General features: G+C 43.0%; 1 protein-coding gene across 1 annotated transcript in view; it reads left to right on the forward strand.

Annotated features, from left to right (window-relative positions):
- Positions 1-20794, forward strand: part of si:dkey-193b15.8 (protein FAM163A) — a 33488-nt gene extending 12694 nt beyond the window's left edge. Inside the window, exons 2-4 of the mRNA XM_017687780.2 lie at positions 17320-17399; positions 17837-17951; positions 18537-20794. Of these exons, the coding sequence (XP_017543269.1) occupies positions 17859-17951; positions 18537-18899 (456 nt within the window). The 5' untranslated portion in view covers positions 17320-17399; positions 17837-17858 and the 3' untranslated portion in view covers positions 18900-20794. The remainder of the gene's footprint in view (positions 1-17319; positions 17400-17836; positions 17952-18536) is intronic.
- The last annotated feature ends 948 nt before the right edge of the window (positions 20795-21742 follow it).

Raw genomic sequence — 21742 nt, forward strand, 5'->3', positions numbered from 1 at the left:
AACGCCGCTCAGCTCCGCCCTCTAAAGACGTCATTAACGACCATCAGATAAACAAACGCCGCTCAGCTCCGCCCTCTAAAGACGTCATTAAGGACCATCAGATAAACAAACGCCGCTCAGCTCCGCCCTCTAAAGACGTCATTAACGACCATCAGATAAACAAACGCCGCTCAGCTCCGCCCTCTAAAGACGTCATTAACGACCATCAGATAAACAAACGCCGCTCAGCTCCGCCCTCTAAAGACGTCATTAACGACCATCAGATAAACAAACGCCGCTTAGCTCCGCCCTCTAAAGACGTCATTAACGACCATCAGATAAACAAACGCCGCTCAGCTCCGCCCTCTAAAGACGTCATTAAGGACCATCAGATAAACAAACGCCGCTCAGCTCCGCCCTCTAAAGACGTCATTAACGACCATCAGATAAACAAACGCCGCTCAGCTCCGCCCTCTAAAGACGTCATTAACGACCATCAGATAAACAAACGCCGCTCAGCTCCGCCCTCTAAAGACGTCATTAAGGACCATCAGATAAACAAACGCCGCTCAGCTCCGCCCTCTAAAGATGTCATTAACGACCATCAGATAAACAAACGCCGCTCAGCTCCGCCCTCTAAAGACTTCATTAACGACCATCAGATAAACAAACGCCGCTCAGCTCCGCCCTCTAAAGACGTCATTAACGACCATCAGATAAACAAAAGCGGCTCAGCTCCGCCCTCTAAAGACGTCATTAAGGACCATCAAATAAACAAACGCCGCTCAGCTCCGCCCTCTAAAGACGTCATTAACGACCATCAGATAAACAAACGCCGCTCAGCTCCGCCCTCTAAAGACGTCATTAAGGACCATCAGATAAACAAACGCCGCTCAGCTCCGCCCTCTAAAGACGTCATTAACGACCATCAGATAAACAAACGCCGCTCAGCTCCGCCCTCTAAAGACGTCATTAAGGACCATCAGATAAACAAACGCCGCTCAGCTCCGCCCTCTAAACACGTCATTAGCGACCATCAGATAAACAAACACCGCTCAGCTCCGCCCTCTAAAGACGTCATTAACAAACATCAAATAAACAAACGCTGCTCAGCTCCGCCCTCTAAAGACGTCATTAACAAACATCAAATAAACAAACACCGCTCAGCTCCGCCCTCTAAAGACGTCATTAACGACCATCAAATAAACAAACACCGCTCAGCTCCGCCCTCTAAACACATCATTAGCGACCATCAGATAAACAAACACCGCTCAGCTCCGCCCTCTAAAGACGTCATTAACAAACATCAAATAAACAAACGCCGCTCAGCTCCGCCCTCTAAAGACGTCATTAACAAACATCAAATAAACAAACACCGCTCAGCTCCGCCCTCTAAACACGTCATTAGCGACCATCAGATAAACAAACGCCGCTCAGCTCCGCCCTCTAAAGACGTCATTAACGACCATCAGATAAACAAACGCCGCTCAGCTCCGCCCTCTAAAGACGTCATTAAGGACCATCAGATAAACAAACGCCGCTCAGCTCCGCCCTCTAAAGATGTCATTAACGACCATCAGATAAACAAACGCCGCTCAGCTCCGCCCTCTAAAGACGTCATTATCGACCATCAGATAAACAAACGCCGCTCAGCTCCGCCCTCTAAAGACGTCATTAACGACCATCAAATAAACAAACTCTGCTCAGCTCCGCCCTCTAAAGACGTCATTAACGACCATCAGATAAACAAAAGCGGCTCAGCTCCGCCCTCTAAAGACGTCATTAAGGACCATCAAATAAACAAACGCCGCTCAGCTCCGCCCTCTAAAGACGTCATTAACGACCATCAGATAAACAAACGCCGCTCAGCTCCGCCCTCTAAAGACGTCATTAAGGACCATCAGATAAACAAACGCCGCTCAGCTCCGCCCTCTAAAGACGTCATTAACGACCATCAGATAAACAAACGCCGCTCAGCTCCGCCCTCTAAAGACGTCATTAAGGACCATCAGATAAACAAACGCCGCTCAGCTCCGCCCTCTAAAGATGTCATTAACGACCATCAGATAAACAAACGCCGCTCAGCTCCGCCCTCTAAAGACGTCATTAACGACCATCAAATAAACAAACACCGCTCAGCTCCGCCCTCTAAACACATCATTAGCGACCATCAGATAAACAAACACCGCTCAGCTCCGCCCTCTAAAGACGTCATTAACAAACATCAAATAAACAAACGCCGCTCAGCTCCGCCCTCTAAAGACGTCATTAACAAACATCAAATAAACAAACACCGCTCAGCTCCGCCCTCTAAAGACGTCATTAACGACCATCAAATAAACAAACGCCGCTCAGCTCCGCCCTCTAAAGACGTCATTAACTACCATCAGATAAACAAACGCCGCTCAGCTCCGCCCTCTAAAGACGTCATTAAGGACCATCAGATAAACAAACGCCGCTCAGCTCCGCCCTCTAAAGATGTCATTAACGACCATCAGATAAACAAACGCCGCTCAGCTCCGCCCTCTAAAGACGTCATTAACGACCATCAGATAAACAAACGCCGCTCAGCTCCGCCCTCTAAAGACGTCATTAACGACCATCAAATAAACAAACTGCTCAGCTCCGCCCTCTAAAGACGTCATTAACGACCATCAGATAAACAAAAGCGGCTCAGCTCCGCCCTCTAAAGACGTCATTAAGGACCATCAAATAAACAAACGCCGCTCAGCTCCGCCCTCTAAAGACGTCATTAACGACCATCAGATAAACAAACGCCGCTCAGCTCCGCCCTCTAAAGACGTCATTAAGGACCATCAGATAAACAAACGCCGCTCAGCTCCGCCCTCTAAAGACGTCATTAACGACCATCAGATAAACAAACGCCGCTCAGCTCCGCCCTCTAAAGACGTCATTAACGACCATCAGATAAACAAACGCCGCTCAGCTCCGCCCTCTAAAGACGTCATTAACGACCATCAGATAAACAAACGCCGCTCAGCTCCGCCCTCTAAAGACGTCATTAACGACCATCAGATAAACAAACGCCGCTCAGCTCCGCCCTCTAAAGACGTCATTAAGGACCATCAGATAAACAAACGCCGCTCAGCTCCGCCCTCTAAAGACGTCATTAACGACCATCAGATAAACAAACTCCGCTCAGCTCCGCCCTCTAAAGACGTCATTAACGACCATCAGATAAACAAACGCCGCTCAGCTCCGCCCTCTAAAGACGTCATTAAGGACCATCAGATAAACAAACGCCGCTCAGCTCCGCCCTCTAAAGATGTCATTAACGACCATCAGATAAACAAACGCCGCTCAGCTCCGCCCTCTAAAGACGTCATTAACGACCATCAGATAAACAAACGCCGCTCAGCTCCGCCCTCTAAAGACGTCATTAACGACCATCAGATAAACAAAAGCGGCTCAGCTCCGCCCTCTAAAGACGTCATTAAGGACCATCAAATAAACAAACGCCGCTCAGCTCCGCCCTCTAAAGACGTCATTAACGACCATCAGATAAACAAACGCCGCTCAGCTCCGCCCTCTAAAGACGTCATTAAGGACCATCAGATAAACAAACGCCGCTCAGCTCCGCCCTCTAAAGACGTCATTAACGACCATCAGATAAACAAACGCCGCTCAGCTCCGCCCTCTAAAGACGTCATTAAGGACCATCAAATAAACAAACTCTGCTCAGCTCCGCCCTCTAAAGACGTCATTAACGACCATCAGATAAACAAAAGCGGCTCAGCTCCGCCCTCTAAAGACGTCATTAACGACCATCAGATAAACAAAAGCGGCTCAGCTCCGCCCTCTAAAGACGTCATTAAGGACCATCAAATAAACAAACGCCGCTCAGCTCCGCCCTCTAAAGACGTCATTAACGACCATCAGATAAACAAACGCCGCTCAGCTCCGCCCTCTAAAGACGTCATTAACGACCATCAGATAAACAAACGCCGCTCAGCTCCGCCCTCTAAAGACGTCATTAAGGACCATCAGATAAACAAACGCCGCTCAGCTCCGCCCTCTAAACACGTCATTAAGGACCATCAGATAAACAAACGCCGCTCAGCTCCGCCCTCTAAACACGTCATTAGCGACCATCAGATAAACAAACACCGCTCAGCTCCGCCCTCTAAAGACGTCATTAACAAACATCAAATAAACAAACGCTGCTCAGCTCCGCCCTCTAAAGACGTCATTAACAAACATCAAATAAACAAACACCGCTCAGCTCCGCCCTCTAAAGACGTCATTAACGACCATCAAATAAACAAACACCGCTCAGCTCCGCCCTCTAAACACATCATTAGCGACCATCAGATAAACAAACACCGCTCAGCTCCGCCCTCTAAAGACGTCATTAACAAACATCAAATAAACAAACGCCGCTCAGCTCCGCCCTCTAAAGACGTCATTAACAAACATCAAATAAACAAACACCGCTCAGCTCCGCCCTCTAAAGACGTCATTAACGACCATCAAATAAACAAACGCCGCTCAGCTCCGCCCTCTAAAGGCAGTTTAATGTCACTGTGATGTTGAAGGAGATTAGCTGTTTTGGCAGAAGAGGTTCCTGAGATTCAGTAGCTATTGTCACTGTATAGTATGTCTCAGTAGTCAATCAGGATTTTTCCCATTTCTTTACAGCCAAGTTGATTTTATTAACCTTTTCCTTTAATGGGCTAAAGTGGCATTTAAATGTTTTCATTTTAAATCAGTTTCTCTTTAAATAAGATGGATATAATAAAGAGCCGTATATGAGGTCAGAGTTGATGGGTGGTTTGTCACTGTGAGGGTCTCAGGGGTCGACTGCATCAGTTGAACGTCAGCTTAAACACAGGTTAGTTTCAGTTACTACATTCATGTGTACCAAATCAACACAAACGAGTCCTGCGAAGCTCTGTAGATGTTAAAACCTTTGTTTTAAACCTTTAGTTAAAACTTTTGAAAAGCTTAGAACATCAGAAGTTAAACATTACAGTGTGACTTTCATTTGAAAATGAAGAACAACATTAAATTTAATTAGATTAATTAAGCTGCTCACTTTACAAATGTCTGATATGCGTTTCCTTGCTAGGCTAAGTGGTTAGCTGCTAGCATTAGCATTGAGTCATTTACTGTGAAATGTAGATAATCAATCGCTTGTAGGTTCATGTTTATCCATTGCTGGATCTGAACAGAGAACAGTTCCCGTACAGACTGACCCTGGAAAGTGAAGGTGTTCAAAGAAAGACACTGGGGTATTGTGGGTAATGTAGTGTCTGTAGTGAATTCGCATGGTCATGTAGTTTAGTCTAGACCAACAATCGTCTAGATTTTTCCTGTGATTTAAGTCGTACACGCTATCATTTTACTGCCATTTATAGTTCAGTACAAACGTACATGTGACTGCGCAGCAGCCCAAATTCACTTCCAGACGCTCTGATTGATCCACAGAGTTTAATGCCGGGACGCAGGAAGGTGTTATAAGTAGGTGGTGCTGAAACTTTAAGCAGTGTGATGTGACTGATGACATCACTGGTGACATCACTGATGATGAATTTATTCTGTTTTTCTCAGTGTGCTGTGCAGAGCTATAATGATCAGGCCAGAGAAGATGATCCATACGCACATCATCACTCATGATCTCTAGTTCTGGATGAACTTTACACAAATGATCTGAGTGCTGACCAATCAGATTGTTGATATGGGCCACTGTAACCGGTTGTGTCGCCCACAGCAACGCAGTGAGATTTAGAGTCTGAGAAATAACGAGGGATAAAAGCTTCATTATTACGTTGGATTATTTTAATATTAGGTTTAATATTAGGCTGTTTTGGGGTTCAGGACTGGCCTCTGCACACTTTCTGTCTTTGAACTTTAACCTGTGTGTGTTTAAGCAACGCCCCCAAAGCAGCCAGCTGTGTTCAGCTCACTGTAACAAAAACATGTTCACTTAAACTGTTTCTAACAGATCCTTAAATACACAAAACAAACTCGGCTCTAAAACAAGCACACGAGTCTCTACTGTAACCTTCTGTTTAGGTACCGTAACGTTCTATTAGCATCAGTTACAGTCCAGAAATCAGGGAGTGCTGCAGCCCCTCAGCCCCGCCCCCACACTTCCTGCATCCCTGGGAAAATGTGTATAATCCATGATGTGCTGTTGTTACATCACTAATATGTGTAACCACTGCCTTGAGCAACCTTTGAGGAACCTTAGAGGAACTTTTGACCAACCCATTCTTAGATTCATGCGCTGCTGTTAGAGAGTGAATATCAGATGAAATTGTTTGCTGAGCTGTTTGTGCAGGAACTTATGCTGCGTATCAGTGAAGCGCGTTATCACACACACACACACACACACACACACACACACACACACACACACACACACACACACAGAGCAGTGTCTTCCACGTGGGACCAGACACACTGTCTGACTGCAATGAGCAGGACTCGCAGGTGCTCCGAGGTGTGATTTCCAGGCCAGCGGTGTCGCCTTCAGGAGCTCAGAGTGATCAAAGTTCAGCTCTCAGAGAAAATTCACAATGTACACAAATGACTTGCTTTGGTCAAAATTCTGGTCTAAAAACGGCCTAAGATCTCCAGCTGATCGAACCACAGCACCAGGTTTTGAATGCGAACCCGACCTGTTTGGTGAGAGATTATGGTTTTTGGGTAAGAGATGATGGTGTTTGGGTGAGAGATGATGGTGTTGGAGGATGATGGTGTTTGGTGGAGGATGATGGTGCTTGTTGGTGATTGATGTTGTTTAGTGGAGAATTATGGTGTTTGGGGAGGATGGTGGTGTTTGGTGGAGGATAGTGGTGCTTGTTGGTATTTGATGTTTAGTGCAGATTGATAGTGTTTGTTGGAGGATGATTGTGTTTGGTGGAGGATGGTGGTGTTTGGTGGAGGATAGTGGTGCTTGTTGGTGATTGATGTTGTTTAGTGGAGAATGATAGTGTTTGGTGGAGGATGATGGTGTTTGGTGGAGGATAGTGGTGCTTGTTGGTGATTGATGTTGTTTAGTGGAGAATGATAGTGTTTGGTGGAAGAGAGTGGTGCTTGTTGGTGATTGATGTTGTTTAGTGGAGAATGATAGTGTTTGGTGGAGGATGATGGTAGTTAGTGGAGATTATAGGGTAAGTGTCCGTTGGTCTTAAGTGTAAGAAGCCCTGTGTATCACAGTAATGTAAATTACAGTCTTTCTTGATGACCTGATGAGCTGAACCAGAGCAGCACTAGGATTGAAATCCCACTAATGTGATGCTCCACAAGCTTGAAAAGCTCTAAAGCTCAAACATCTGACAACTTCATAACAGGCTGCTGAGCTGAGTCATGTGTGTTTGAGAGGGATAATGTTGGATGTTTTAGGTCAGTTTAGTTTAGAACTAGTGGTTCTTGTTATGGGTTTTCTATTGAGAAACAGCTGGACACAATCCCACCTTCTTTCCTGTGCTGTGTTCCTCTCCGGTGGCTGTGCATCCCAGATTGAGCCCAATCTCCGGCTTGCTCAGCGGGTGCAGGTGAGTGCTTTTTGAAGAGGATGGGGGAGAAAGCCTTACTTGACTACCTGGCAAAATGGCTCAGTGATGGAAAAATATTGTTAAAGGAATGATATTTGAATAATTGAACAGCGCTAGCTTTGAGACTGCAGGCTGGCCGTGATTTGGAGTGCAGAGTTAGGAGCCCACCTCACCGAAATATTCATGTCATTATTTAACAGCACGTACATCTCAGGCTCGCAGATTCATTCAAAAATGATCAAAGCTTTCTGCTTTCGCTGAGCTGCTCGTGGCCCTCATGGTCAGGGAGGAGAAACTCACGTGAATAATGAAGAAATACTTTCACCCTGAGCTGGGTGACATCACAGATCAGTTTCATGAGCTGCTGTGGCCTGCGGGGGGCGTGTCAGAGCCTGTTTTAAGCAGTGTGATGCTCCATCCTGAAGCAACTGCCAAACCCAAACTGTGTCTCAGTTGGAGTAGTTTGTTAGTCTCTGTTAGTGCATGTAGTGCATTCACACTGGAGGAGAAGAGGAATGTTTCAGCAGTTCTGATGTGAGTCGGACGCCTTTGTCATTCAGAAACTGTTTCTATGTATCTGTTGATTCACAATTAAAGACATCAAAAAGGTAGATAGATAACTGAGCACGTTGGCTTTATGGTAACATGCTCAGTTAGCAATGATGGTAACAGTAATACAGCCTTTATTTATTTATTTATTTATTGACTTCCACCTAAATACAAAATCCATGGTGCACAGATACCCGTGATGGTATGATGGTGTATATAAACATCAGTGCAGCTAACCAAGAAAGTTTCAAAGTACTATTAAACCTAAAAAACTTTATATTTGAAGATATTTTTTGATGATTTTTGGGAACACTGTAAGCACAGGATTAAAATAAAAATTGGCTTAGCAAACTAAACACAGCCACTAGCTTGATTTGACTTAAAAGTGTGTAGATTGTAGCGTATAGTGCGTAGTGTATAGTGTGTCTTGTGTAGATCGTAGCGTTTAGAGTGTAGTCTATAGTGTGTTGTGTAGTGTCATGTATAATGTGTAACATATAGTGTGTCATGTGTAGATGGTAGCAAGCAAGCAAGCAAAATTTATTTATATAGCACTTTTTACAACAGGTGTTGTCACAAAGCAGCTTTACAGAACAATCAGTATTACAGAGAGAAGAGAAAAGAAGAAAGAAAATCCGGATCCGAGCCCCCATGAGCGTCGCCAGCGGCGACGGTGGCCAGGAAAAACTCCCTAAAAGAGGAAGAAACCTTGAGAGGAACCAAGACTCAGAAGGGGAACCCATCCTCCTCTGGTCGACACCGGATAGCAAACATTATTAGTATGAAGTATTATAGTAAAGTGGGGAAAGAGAAGATCTGAGGGTGAGGACTGCACAGCGCTGTACAGCAAGAAGCTCAGTGGTGGTCAAACCGGTCCAGAAGGCTGGTGAGCAGCGGCACCAATCAAGGCAGAAGAGGCAACATCATCAGACACACAGGATGGGCAGCTGATCAGCTCGGCAGAGAAAGGAAAGAAAAAAACAGAGTTAGTACTGTAAAGAGTGGCTGACCACAGATTACAGTAAAACAGAGCAGAGGTGTCAAATTCAGGTCCAGAAAGTAAAACTCCTTCCCAGGATTTTGTTCCAACAGGCTGGCTTCTCTAGTTAGATCACACCACCAGCAGAGCTGTCCAGCCTGTTGGAACAAAATCCTGGGAAGGACTTTTACTTTCTGAACCTGGATTTGACACCTCTGAAACAGAGCAGTGTAGACTCCAGCAGGTCTAGACCTGACAGGGAAGACTAATCACCAAATGCTTGACTGTACAAATAAGTTTTTAGCCTAGACTTAAAGATTGAGGCTGTGTCTGATTCCCGAACATTAGCAGGAAGATTATTCCAGAGCTGGGGGGCTTTGTATGAGAAAGCTCTCCCCCCTGATGTAACTTTATTAATTCTAGGTACCAGTAGTGAGCAGCACCTTGTGATCTAAGTAGGCGTGATGGTTCATAGTGGGAGAGGAGCTCACTCAGGTACTGAGGGGCGAGCCCATTTAGATAGATAGATAGATAGATTCAACTTTATTGTCATTACTCAGTACAAGTACATGGCAACGAAATGCAGTTAGCATCTACCAGAAGTGCAATTAGTAGCAAATAGTGCAAAAAGAGAGTGTGCAAGTGTGCAATAAATAGGCATAGTGCAACATTACAGTATATAGAATAAATTACTTATAGATATGCAAAAAAATAGATTATAGATGTGTAGATATATACATGAACATGTTGGAGATGTACACTGTATAGAATAACTGTTGCGATGTGTTATTTACATGGCAGTAGAATGTTACATTTGTGCAGTGGTAATAATGATGAATAAAATAAAATAAAACAACAGCTCTGATTGGTGAGTGTAGTATGAAAGGCAGTGTTCATAGTCCGCTGTGTGCAGTATGAGTGGTAGTGATATCAGCGAGGTGTGGAGTTCAGCAGAGTGATTGTGGAGGGAAAGAAGCTGGACCTGAGCCGACTGGTTCTGGCCCGGATGCTCTTGTATCTCCTCCCGGATGGAAGTAGGTTGAACAGTTTGTGGTTGGGGTGGGAGGGGTCCTTAATGATGCTGTGTGCTCTGCGCACACAGCGCTGGTGGTGAATGTCTTTGATGGCAGGGAGCTGCATGCCTGTGATGCGCTGAGCAGTCCTTACTACCCTCTGCAGGGATTTCCTTTCCGCCACAGTGGAGCTACTGTACCACACGGTCACACAGTTGGTCAGTATGCTCTCGATGGTGCATCTGTAAAAATTTGAGCTTTATATGTCAGTAATAGAATTTTATAATCAATGCGAAATTTAACTGGTAACCAGTGCAGGGCTGATAAAACTGGGCTGATATGGTCGAACTTCCTAGTTCTTGTGAGGACTCTGGCTGCAGCGTTCTGGACTAGCTGAAGCTTGTTAAGGCTTTTGCTGGGACATCCAGACAGCAGGGCATTACAATAATCTAGCCTTGAAGTGATAAATGCATGAACTAGCTTTTCTGCGTCCTGTAGAGATAATGCATTTCTTAATTTAGCAATATTGCGGAGATGCAGGAAGGCTGTTCTAGTAATATTAGTAATATGTGTGTCGAAGGACAGATCACCGTCTATCATGACACCAAGATTTTTAACAGCATGTAGTATGTAATATGTAGAGTGTAGTGTGTAGTGTATAGTGTGTCTTGTGTAGATTGTAGCTTATAGTATGTAATATGTAGAGTATAGTGTGTAGTGTATAGTGTATCATGTGTAGATTGTACCATATAGTGTGTAATATGTAGTGTTGTCTATAGTGTAGCGTATAGTATGTATATGTAGAGTGTAGTGTGTAGTGTATATTGTATCATGTGTAGATTGTACCGTAAAGTGTGTAATATGTAGTGTTGTCTATAGTGTAGCGTATAGTGTGTAATATGTAGAGTGTAGTGTGTAGTGTATAGTGTGTCTTGTGTAGATCGTAGCGTATAGTGTGTAGTGTATAGTATGTAATATGTAGAGTGTAGTGTGTAGTGTATAGTGTATCATGTGTAGATTGTACCATATAGTGTGTAATATGTAGTGTTGTCTATAGTGTAGCGTATAGTGTGTAATATGTAGAGTGTAGGGTATAGTGTATAGTGTATCATATGTAGATTGTAGTGTATAGTGTGTCTTGTGTAGATTGTAGCATATAGTGTGCAGTGTATAGTGTGTAATATGTAGAGTGTAGTGTGTAGTGTATAGTGTGTCTTGTGTAGATTGTACCGTATAGTGTGTAATATGTAGTGTTGTCTATAGTGTAGCGTATAGTGTGTAATATGTAGAGTGTAGTGTGTAATGTATAGTGTGTCTTGTGTAGATCGTAGCGTATAGTGTGTAGTGTATAGTATGTAATATGTAGAGTGTAGTGTGTAGTGTATAGTGTGTCTTGTGTAGATTGTAGCATATAGTGTGTAGTGTATAGTATGTAATATGTAGAGTGTAGTGTATAGTGTATCATGTGTAGATTGTAGTGTATAGTGTGTCTTGTGTAGATTGTAGCATATAGTGTGTAATATGTAGTGTTGTCTATAGTGTAGCGTATAGTGTGTAATATGTAGAGTGTAGTGTGTAATGTATAGTGTGTCTTGTGTAGATTGTAGCGTATAGTGTGTAGTGTATAGTATGTAATATGTAGAGTGTAGTGTGTAGTGTATAGTGTGTCTTGTGTAGATTGTAGCATATAGTGTATAGTGTATCATGTGTAGATTGTAGTGTATAGTGTGTCTTGTGTAGATTGTAGCATATAGTGTGTAGTGTATAGTGTGTAATATGTGGAGTGTAGTGTGTAGTGTATAGTGTGTCTTGTGTAGACTGTAGCATATAGTGTGTAGTGTGTAGTGTGTAATATGTATAGTGTATAGTGTAGTGTATAGTGTGTCTTGTGTAGACTGTAGCGTATAGTGTGTAGTGTGTAGTGTGTAATATGTAGAGTGTAGTGTATAGTGTAGCGTATAGTGTATCGTGTGTAGATTGTAGCGTATAGTGTGTAATATGTAGAGTGTAGTCTATAGTGTAGCATATAATGTATCGTGTGTAGATTGTAGCGTATAGTGTGTAATGTGTAATATGTAGAGTGTAGTCTATATTGTAGCATATAGTGTATCGTGTGTAGATTGTAGCGTATAGTGTGTAGTGTGTAATATGTAGAGTGTAGGGTATAGTGTAGCGTATAGTGTATCGTGTGTAGACTGTAGTGTATAGTGTGTAGTGTGTAATATGTAGAGTGTACGGTATAGTGTATCGTGTGTAGACTGTAGCGTATAGTGTGTAATATGTAGAGTGTAGTCTATAGTGTAGCGTATAGTGTATCGTGTGTAGACTGTAGCATATAGTGTGTAGTGTGTAATATGTAGAGTGTACGATATAGTGTAGCGTATAGTGTATCGTGTGTAGACTGTAGCGTATAGTGTGTAATATGTCGAGTGTAGTCTATAGTGTAGAGTATAGTGTATCGTGTGTAGACTGTAGCGTATAGTGTGTAATATGTAGAGTGTAGTCTATAGTGTAGAGTATAGTGTATCGTGTGTAGATTGTAGCGTATAGTGTGTAGTGTGTAAGTTAAGTGATACTTTTTTCATCCCACAAACAGAGAAATTCCACCTCCACATTTAACCCATCCGTGAAGTGAAACACCACATACACACTAGTGAACACACACACTAGGGGGCAGTGAGCACACACTTGCCCAGAGCGGTGGGCAGCCCTATCCACGTCGCCTGGGGAGCAGTTGGGGGTTAGGTGTCTTGCTCAAGGACACCTCAGTCATGGACTGTCGGTCCAGGGGATCGAACCGGCAACCTTCCAGTCACAGGGCCGGTTCCTTAACCTCCAGCCCACGACTGCCCCCAAAAATATAGCGTATAGTGTGTAGTGTGTAGTGTGTAATATGTAGCGTGTAGTGTGTGCCAAGATTAGAACCAGCTTATACCGGACAAACAACAGGTGTGACGAACAGGACCGTGTGGGGTAAACACAAATTAGGCAGCGTAAATTCCAACTTCAGCACGTGCACACAGATACAGAATGTGTAACACACCACAATTCACAACAATAAAGTCCTTCACAGTTTAGCCCCACCCATTCAGCCTGCAGCACTTTAGCCCCACCCATTCAGCCTGCAGCACTTTATCACACTGACTGAACCAACCAACACCACTGCTAACTGCTTAAATTAGACACAGACACTATAAAGATACAATAAAACCAAAAGAATTTCATTTTTCAAACAATTGTGGACTAAATTTGAGACATTAGGCAAAACCAAAACATATCCGAGTACAAATACAACCTGACACTGAACACACTAAAAACCCAGCAGTTTGACCCCAGACACGCTGAAAACCCAGCACTTTGATCTGGAACACCCTGAAAACCCAGCACTTTGATCTGGAACACCCTAAAAACCCAGCACTTTGATCTGGAACACCCTGAAAACCCAGCACTTTGATCTGGAACACCCTAAAAACCCAGCACTTTGATCTGGAACACCCTGAAAACCCAGCTCTTTGATCTGGAACACCCTAAAAACCCAGCACTTTGATCTGGAACACCCTAAAAACCCAGCACTTTGACCCCAGACACGCTGAAAACCCAGCACTTTGATCTCTGGAACACACTGAAAACCCAGCACTTTGACCCTGAATACACTAAAAACCCAGCACTTTGATCTGGAACACCCTGAAAACCCAGCACTTTGACCCCAGACACGCTGAAAACCCAGCACTTTGATCTGGAACACCCTGAAAACCCAGCACTTTGACCCCAGACACGCTGAAAACCCAGCACTTTGATCTGGAACACCCTAAAAACCCAGCACTTTGACCCCAGACACGGTGAAAACCCAGCACTTTGATCTCTGGGACACACTGAAAACCCAGCACTTTGACCCTGAACATCCTGAAAACCCAGCACTTTGACCCTGAACACCCTGAAAACCCATTGTCCTGACACAATAGTCCCTCTAAACCAAATGCTCTGCTAACCCAACACGCTGACAGTGAACACTGTGATCATCCTGTGCTCTGACACTGTACGTTGCTGTGATCTGTGATAAGAGCGTTACATCCACCACAGAATCTTTGCCCAGAAATCCTCTCCAGCTCCGTTTCCCCTGACGTGAAAGTTGCTCTAAATCCTCCTAAAGCCTCAGACAAATGGGCGCAGCGCCGCCGGAGCAGACGAGGAGCAGATGAGGAGCAGATGAGGAGAATTATGTGAAATCTGGTGCTTTTATTTTCTCTTTCATTTCTGTGTAACACTATTTCTAATGCATTAGAGTGAACAGAGCGAATCTGCACTGCGGTGATGGAGCCTTTAGGATGAAGAACCAGCGACGTTGAAGTATCATCCAATCCAGAGCTTTGATCACGGTTTCATATCATTTCAGGGTTTTGATCTTTGAACATGATTATTGTGATTTAATTGAGCAGTGCTGCACAAGTTCTTACACACATTAACTTCTGTAACAAATCGATTCAGAGGCGCCGCTGCCCGTCGACGACGACGATGATGATGATAATAATAATAATAATAAAACAACTTTACATCTATAGTGAAGTATACTACTTTACTTTCACCAGCGTTTGATTTGAGGGGGTGTGAAATCAGTCCTGGTCTAAAAATGAAACGTCCTCTTTACTGAACAGGCAGCTCTGCTTCTCCATTTCCTTTCAGATTAAGAATGATTTAACATCTGCAGCGATGCAGGTCAGCAGGTCTCCGTTCAGACAGAGTTAGTGCTGGGGGGTCAGAATGAGACAAAATACTCAACAGGAACCAGAACCAGAGCGAAAACAAATGGACAAAGGACAAATGAGTCACTTTGAGGATCAGCTCACAGCAGAAGAGCGACGCTACAGAGAACTGAGCCAGAGTTCTGTATCTTTTACTCAGTCATTACAGCCGTCAGATCAGCGCTGCTCCATTTCTTTATATATCCCTCACTCTTTTTCTCTCTCCATATCTCTCTCCCTCCCTTTCTCTCTCTCCCTTTTTCCTTTCTCTCTCTCTCTCTGTATCTCTCTCTCCCTGTCCCTCACTCTCTTTTTCTTTCTCTCTGTCTCTCTCTCTCCCTGTCCCTCACTCTCTCTCTCCCTGTCCCTCACTCTCTCTTTCTTTTCTCTCTCTCTCTCCTTCACTCTCTCCCTGTCCCTCTCTCTCTCTTTCTCTTCATATCTCTCCCTCCCTTTCTCCCTCCTTTTTTCTTTCTCTCTCTCTCTGTATCTCTCTCTCTGTCCCTCACTCTCTTTCTCTCTCTCCCTCACTTTCTTTCTTTTTCTTTCTGTCTCTCTGTCTCTCTGTCTCTCTCTCTGTATCTCGCTTTCGTGAGAACCACTCCTAAAGAGTCACTCTGATATTAATATTACAAGCTCATCCTTATTTGCTGATATTTTTTTACTGATAATGTTACATCATTCTGATTTTAATACAATTACAACTTTGTTTTTATTACAACTTCATTATGATAATAATATTACAACATTCTCATAATTTTACTGGAACTTTATTCTGGTTGTAAACTATAATTTCTTGTTTTTTTCATTCACTGCTAAACTTCACCTAAACAGACAGGACTCCCTTTATATTCACAAAGAGCTCTATAAGATAAACAGTCACATTACACAGTTCATCAAAAGACATAATGTTCCATAAAAATGCAACTACTTTTACAAATATGTAAACAACAATAAACAATAGTAAACAACAATACCCAATAGTAAACAACAATACCCAATATTGGCTATAATGTGCTATGGTTTCTGATTATCATTGACATTAAAAGCAACAACCTTTGTAAATAAAACCATAAACTAAAAACATTTTCTGTAAGTCGTTAATATTCAATAATGAGAATTTCTACTTTTACTAAAGTTAAGAAGTTTTGTACTTTGGTTTCTGCTGCTGAGAAGAGATGTGGCGGGTGGATGGGGTTGTTCAAGTGACATCTGCCCACATTGGTGCAGGTCTGTTTCCTCTCTGGAGCTGCTCTCTATCACATCTGTACTGTGTGTGTGTGTGTGTGGTGCTGTTCCAGAGAGAATAGATGACACACTGCTTTTAACAACATTAGCATTCCTCATTGCTCTATATAATTTAGTGCTTTTACTCTCAGAGAATGAAATGGGGCTGGGGGGTGGAGTGGGGTGGGGGTGGGGGGTTCAGCTGTTAAAGCTGCAGCACACTGCAGTACAGTGTCTCATTAAAGTGATAAATCACACTGAATCATTAAAGCAATACTTCACTTTAAAATTAAACTTCAAATGTAGCCAATCAGCTGAGCATGTTTTGTGTTTGAAGTTTGCCTCTTTAATTTTGTTCTGGGACAGTGAGGCTAATGTAGCTAACAGGGCATGGTGTTAACATTCACACGTGCCTCAAACCAGGTGGAGTTTAAGTACATTTGTCCAACTAGAACTTTTCTCCTTTCACCAGTCCAGTTTTGAGGCTCCTGAGCTGCTCAAGATACTTTCTTGTTCTTTGCTGACGTCTGAATCTGACATAATCTTCAGCTGTTGTAACTCGTTTAAGATGAAAGAGAATGCAGTTTGATATGATGCTGTGGATCTTAAATTTAAAGTAAAACCTTGTAATAGTGAGAGATTTAGATCTTAATAAGGTCCATCCATCACAGAAGATGTCCTGGCTGACTGTCTCAGATACACTTGATCCAGGCACCACTGGGTTGTCACATCATTATTTATATAACACTTTTTTACAGCAGGTGTCGATTTTACAGAAAATCAGGGTCTGAGCCCCCATGACTGTCACCAAAACCTCCCTCAGAGCAAGAGGAGGAACCACTGAGAGGAACCAAGACTCAAAGGGGGAACCCATCCTCCTCTGGACCACTCCGGATAGCAAACAATAACACAAGCAAAATAAACAGAGAATAAGATCAAGTAGTGAAATGACTTGAAGTTAACATTATGTTGTATATGGAGTTCAGCGCTGAGTTAATACAAATTTGACTCATTTACCGACGTCACCAACATCAAAAACAAACACCAAAAAACATCAGCACCAAAAAACAGTATCAACACCACCGACACCAAAAAAACAAGATTCATATTTTAACCCAGCCAGTAAAGATGCAGAAAAACCCAAATGTTAATGATGCTATTTGTACAGATTTACTGTCTATAACTAATGAAAGCTGCGCCCTCTGGTGGCCAAAAGTGACCAAAACAAGTTATTTTCATACAAATGAAGCTGCAGTTATGAAATGATTCTTAACTGTTTTTGTGTATTTGTGTTTTTGTTTTTGGTTCAGTAGTCCATTTGGAGGAGGGCAAACAGCCGTGCTCTCAGTCTCCTGACCGTTGACCTCTTCTCTTCCCACTCTCTGCTAATGTGAGTGCTTTATTTTACTAACATCGCTCATGATGCAGCAGATATTAGCACCATTCATATTAATACGGCTCACAGTGGCATAGATCATATTAGCTAACGCTCTTCTGGAGAAAATGCTAAATCATTACAGAAAGCTGATCAGACCAATGAAAATAATTCCTCTCAGATGTAAAAACGCAGAAACTGAATGTGTTATTTAGATAGTAAATGTTTAGGATTTTGAAAACAACGTGACTGCTTGTCTTATCAGTTAAAGTCAGTATTGAAGAGAAAAAATTCACCCAGAAGAAGAAGAGATGAAGATGCTGTGACAGAAGCCATAAGTTATTATGTTAGACATAAAGCATTGAAATCTGCAGGATACTGTTTGAGTTGTGCAATTATCTCTCTCTCTCTCTCTCTCTCTCTCTCTCTCTCTCTCTCTCTCTCTCTCTCAGGATTTGATGGAGATCCGGTCGGATGACAGCTGGAACTGTGGTCATAACTGGAGGAATTCTGGCCACTGTGATACTGCTGTGTATCATTGCAGTGCTGTGTTACTGTCGGTTGCAGGTAAAGATTCACTTGCTGATAGGGGCTTAGTAGAGTCCACATGGATTTAATGACGTACACAAGGGGAGTCCACAGGGGCTCAGTAGACTCCACAGGGGCTCAGTAGACTCCACAGGGGCTCAGTAGACTCCACAGGGGCTTAGTGGACTCCACAGGGGCTCAGTAGACTCCACGGGGGCTCAGTAGACTCCACAGGGGCTCAGTAGACTCCACAGGGGCTCAGTAGACTCCACAGGGGCTCAGTAGACTCCACAGGGGCTCAGTGGAGTCCACAGGGGCTCAGTGAAGTCCACAGGGGCTCAGTGGAGTCCACAGGGGCTCAGTGAAGTCCACAGGGGCTCAGTGGAGTCCACAGGGGCTCAGTGGAGTCCACAGGGGCTCAGTGAAGTCCACAGGGGCTCAGTGGAGTCCACAGGGGCTCAGTGAAGTCCACAGGGGGTCAGTGGAGTCCACAGGGGCTCAATGAATTCCACAGGGGCTCAGTGGAGTCCACTGGGGCTCAGTTTAGTACTTGGACTGTTTTGCCACTGATTTAATCTTCTCTCTTTATTTGTCCTCTGTTGCCCACATGTGTCTGGGGGTCAGTATTACTGCTGTAAACGGAATGGCTCAGAAGTGGACTCAGGTTTGGCAGGTGACCCTCAGCCTCAGTTTGCCTGTAATGCATGCAGCGCTCCGGGAGTGGACGGGGCAGCGGTCACTCCATTGGTACTGCCCTTTGACCCCACGCTGCCATTTGACCCTGCGGCAGCCCACGGGTACTGCCCCACGTGCACACCCCACCACCTACGGGATAGCGTGCGGAATGGCGGTGAGCGACTGCTGGGCTTTATGCCCGGTCACTACGAGAACACACACGCCACAGCGCTGGGTATGGCTGCCCTGTTGAGCCGCCGCAGCCCACCAGACTTCATTACCAACACACACGCCATCAGCACCGACGTCTGACCCAGCTCTCCCAATGACCCCTGCGAGGGTCAAGGTGCAGTACCACCCTGCAGCAGGGCAGTGGATTGACAGCTGCAGGATGTCACTGCTGCTGACGCAGCTCTGTTGTTGTGGACTCCATGTTCTCTGTTCTAAGCCCGACCTCCAGGTCAGTCTAAAGCCACAGAAGACCATCTCAGGTCTACTCAATACTTTCAGGAAATAACGTCAGTGTCCAGCAAAGACTGGATACAATTTTAGGCTTTTATCTTCATTACCTTCTGAGATATAGAGGCTTTAAAAAAGTGGATGTGGACTGTATTAAAATGAGCACTAATGATTCAACTGATGACACTGTTTATGCTAATTACATCAAAATATCAAGGATGATTTTTTGGGTTGAGGTGTGTCTCACATGGCAGCATCGGTGCAAATCATTTCCAATCAATAAGCACTTATTGTTGGTTAATCAGAGAAAAAAATTAACGCAGTGGCTGTGTGAGTCACATGATGATAAAGTCAGCTGTTCTCTTTGGTTTTACTAACTGAGAAAAACAGATTTGAGACAGAAACACATTTTTTCGACCTTGAAAGGTTAACTATCAAAATAGAAAACAGACATTTTGAAAAACTATTTTATTAGTATTAATAGTGTTTTGCTGCTGAGGAGCTCTCTTAATTTCCACACTTACATCCTTAAAATCTTTCAGTTTTCAAATGTTTGTATTTGTTTCTGTTTATTTACATTTTTGATAAAATAGTTTGGGAAAGATTTAGAGAAAATCAGCTTATCTAATTGAAATGCTGTCTTTTTCAGGGCATAAACTGTTTTGTGGTATAATTTGCAGACATGGACAGTAAACTGTGATTAGATTTTTCCTCCCATGTTAATGACTTATAACTTAGAAACCCTTATTACTATAAATTAAATGCACAGTTGCTGAAAGTGTACTGATATGAGTATTTCAGTAATAGATCTGATGTGCTTCATTGTGGAGATGTAGAGGACAAAATATGCTCTAATATATTAAAAAAGCCTCATATTTAGGAAAACATAAAATAGCATCTGCAATGTCAAAAGAATTGTGAAAAGTATCCTGAAAATGTTATGCTTATAGTAATTGTTCAAAAGTTAGTGTTGGTTCAAATCTTATCAAAGTGTGCCTCATTATTAGTATCATTTTATGGTGAAAACAAAATCCACACTCACTTTAAAGTCTCTTCATTTGAGAAAGGTGCAAGATTAAAATATTGCAGGTAATCAACCCTTAACCCTAACCCTAACCCTAGACACATTGATATTCTTGCCTGAAAATAACCAATCAGAGATAATTAAGGACTTTTCTGAAATCGACAGCTTTTCCTTTCTGTTCCTGATTTTTCTTCTGTGGTGCACTGAGGAAGATGTGTTGGATGATGCTGTGGTTTGTTTTTTCTCTCAGTCTTCCACCAGATCTTAAACACACTCAGTAGAGATTTTTATATACCTCTTTTCACTATTTTCAGCAGCTTTAAACTTGACCTGAGGATACAATAAATGGAGCTGCTACAGTGAAGGTCCTTCAACTCAACTTCACCTGTTCTGCTAGAGGGAGAGAAAATATATACATCCAGATCTAACCCGCTTTAAAACCATCAGCTTTTGGAGATCAAGCACTTAATGGCCTTCAAACAAGTTCTAAACTGTGAGATCAATGGGACAGTATAAAATCTTTCAAATTCCATTTGAGGATTTCAGGAGTCAGTTGTGTGTGAGAAAGAGAAAGAGAAATGCATGTGTCATGTTGCAAAACAATACTGTACAAATTCAGAGACCCATTTCATTTCTTTCATTTGCAGTCAAAACAACCATTAAGTTATTAATAGATATTGATTTTCTAGGAAATAAGATATAAATGTCATATTGCATAAAGAAGAAAAACATTACAAATAATAATAATAATATAGACAAAAAACAGGAGTTTCCAAAACTGGAGTTTAAATCTGATTAAACTCTCCAGAGAAAATGTGTCTCCCAACAACCACCTGGAAGACCAGATAAGCAGCACTGAAAGCTTTGATCTCTGAGAGAGAGGAGAAGATCAAGCTGCTTCAGATCTGAAAACATCCACAGGTGTTTCTGTCCATCCTTCCACTGTGAGAAGACCACTCAGCGCTGTGGGTCTGAAAGGACGTGTAGCTGATCAAGAAGAACCTCACTGAGAAAAGGAGATGGACACATCAAACGAAGAAGCTGGACGATGGACTGACCGCCCCAGAGTCCAGACCTCAACACCACTAAATGGGTTTGATCACTACAGAAAATACAACCAGCTTCTCAGACTGAGCTTTGGAGGCGTGTCTGCAGATTCTTTGAGGAGCTGAAAGTGAGGCTCCTGAGAAGAACAGAAGCTGGAATGAAGATGAAGAGAGACTCACTGACTGGACACAACTGAGAGTAGAATTAACTGAGGAGACTTCTGGGTAATTTTGGGTGTGTTTTCTCTGATGTTGAAAGATAAATAACCCTAGAAATGAAAGAAATGAATGATGGTCTCTGACATTTGAACGGTACTGAATATCAGGAAAACAATAACACACAACATGATTTACCCTGTAAGTGTTACTAAGTGGACTGACAGTATGAGGTTGTGTGTCGTCTTGCTGTTCCATTCTCTCTCCTTCACTCTGCTGTAAAGTTTGTATCTTTTGTTATTCAGATTTTGGTATGTATAATATATATCTCTAAAAAAAGTCAGATTACACAGTGCTGTTACCATGGATACGCATATTAGAGCCCTAGATATCTTATAATGCTATTCTATCATAGCGATGGTAAGACACTTGGCTGCTGTGTTTTGTACTCCAGCTTTGTGCTGTAAACA

Source organism: Pygocentrus nattereri, chromosome 2 (assembly GCF_015220715.1).
Source record: "Pygocentrus nattereri isolate fPygNat1 chromosome 2, fPygNat1.pri, whole genome shotgun sequence".
Taxonomy (NCBI): domain Eukaryota; kingdom Metazoa; phylum Chordata; class Actinopteri; order Characiformes; family Serrasalmidae; genus Pygocentrus; species Pygocentrus nattereri.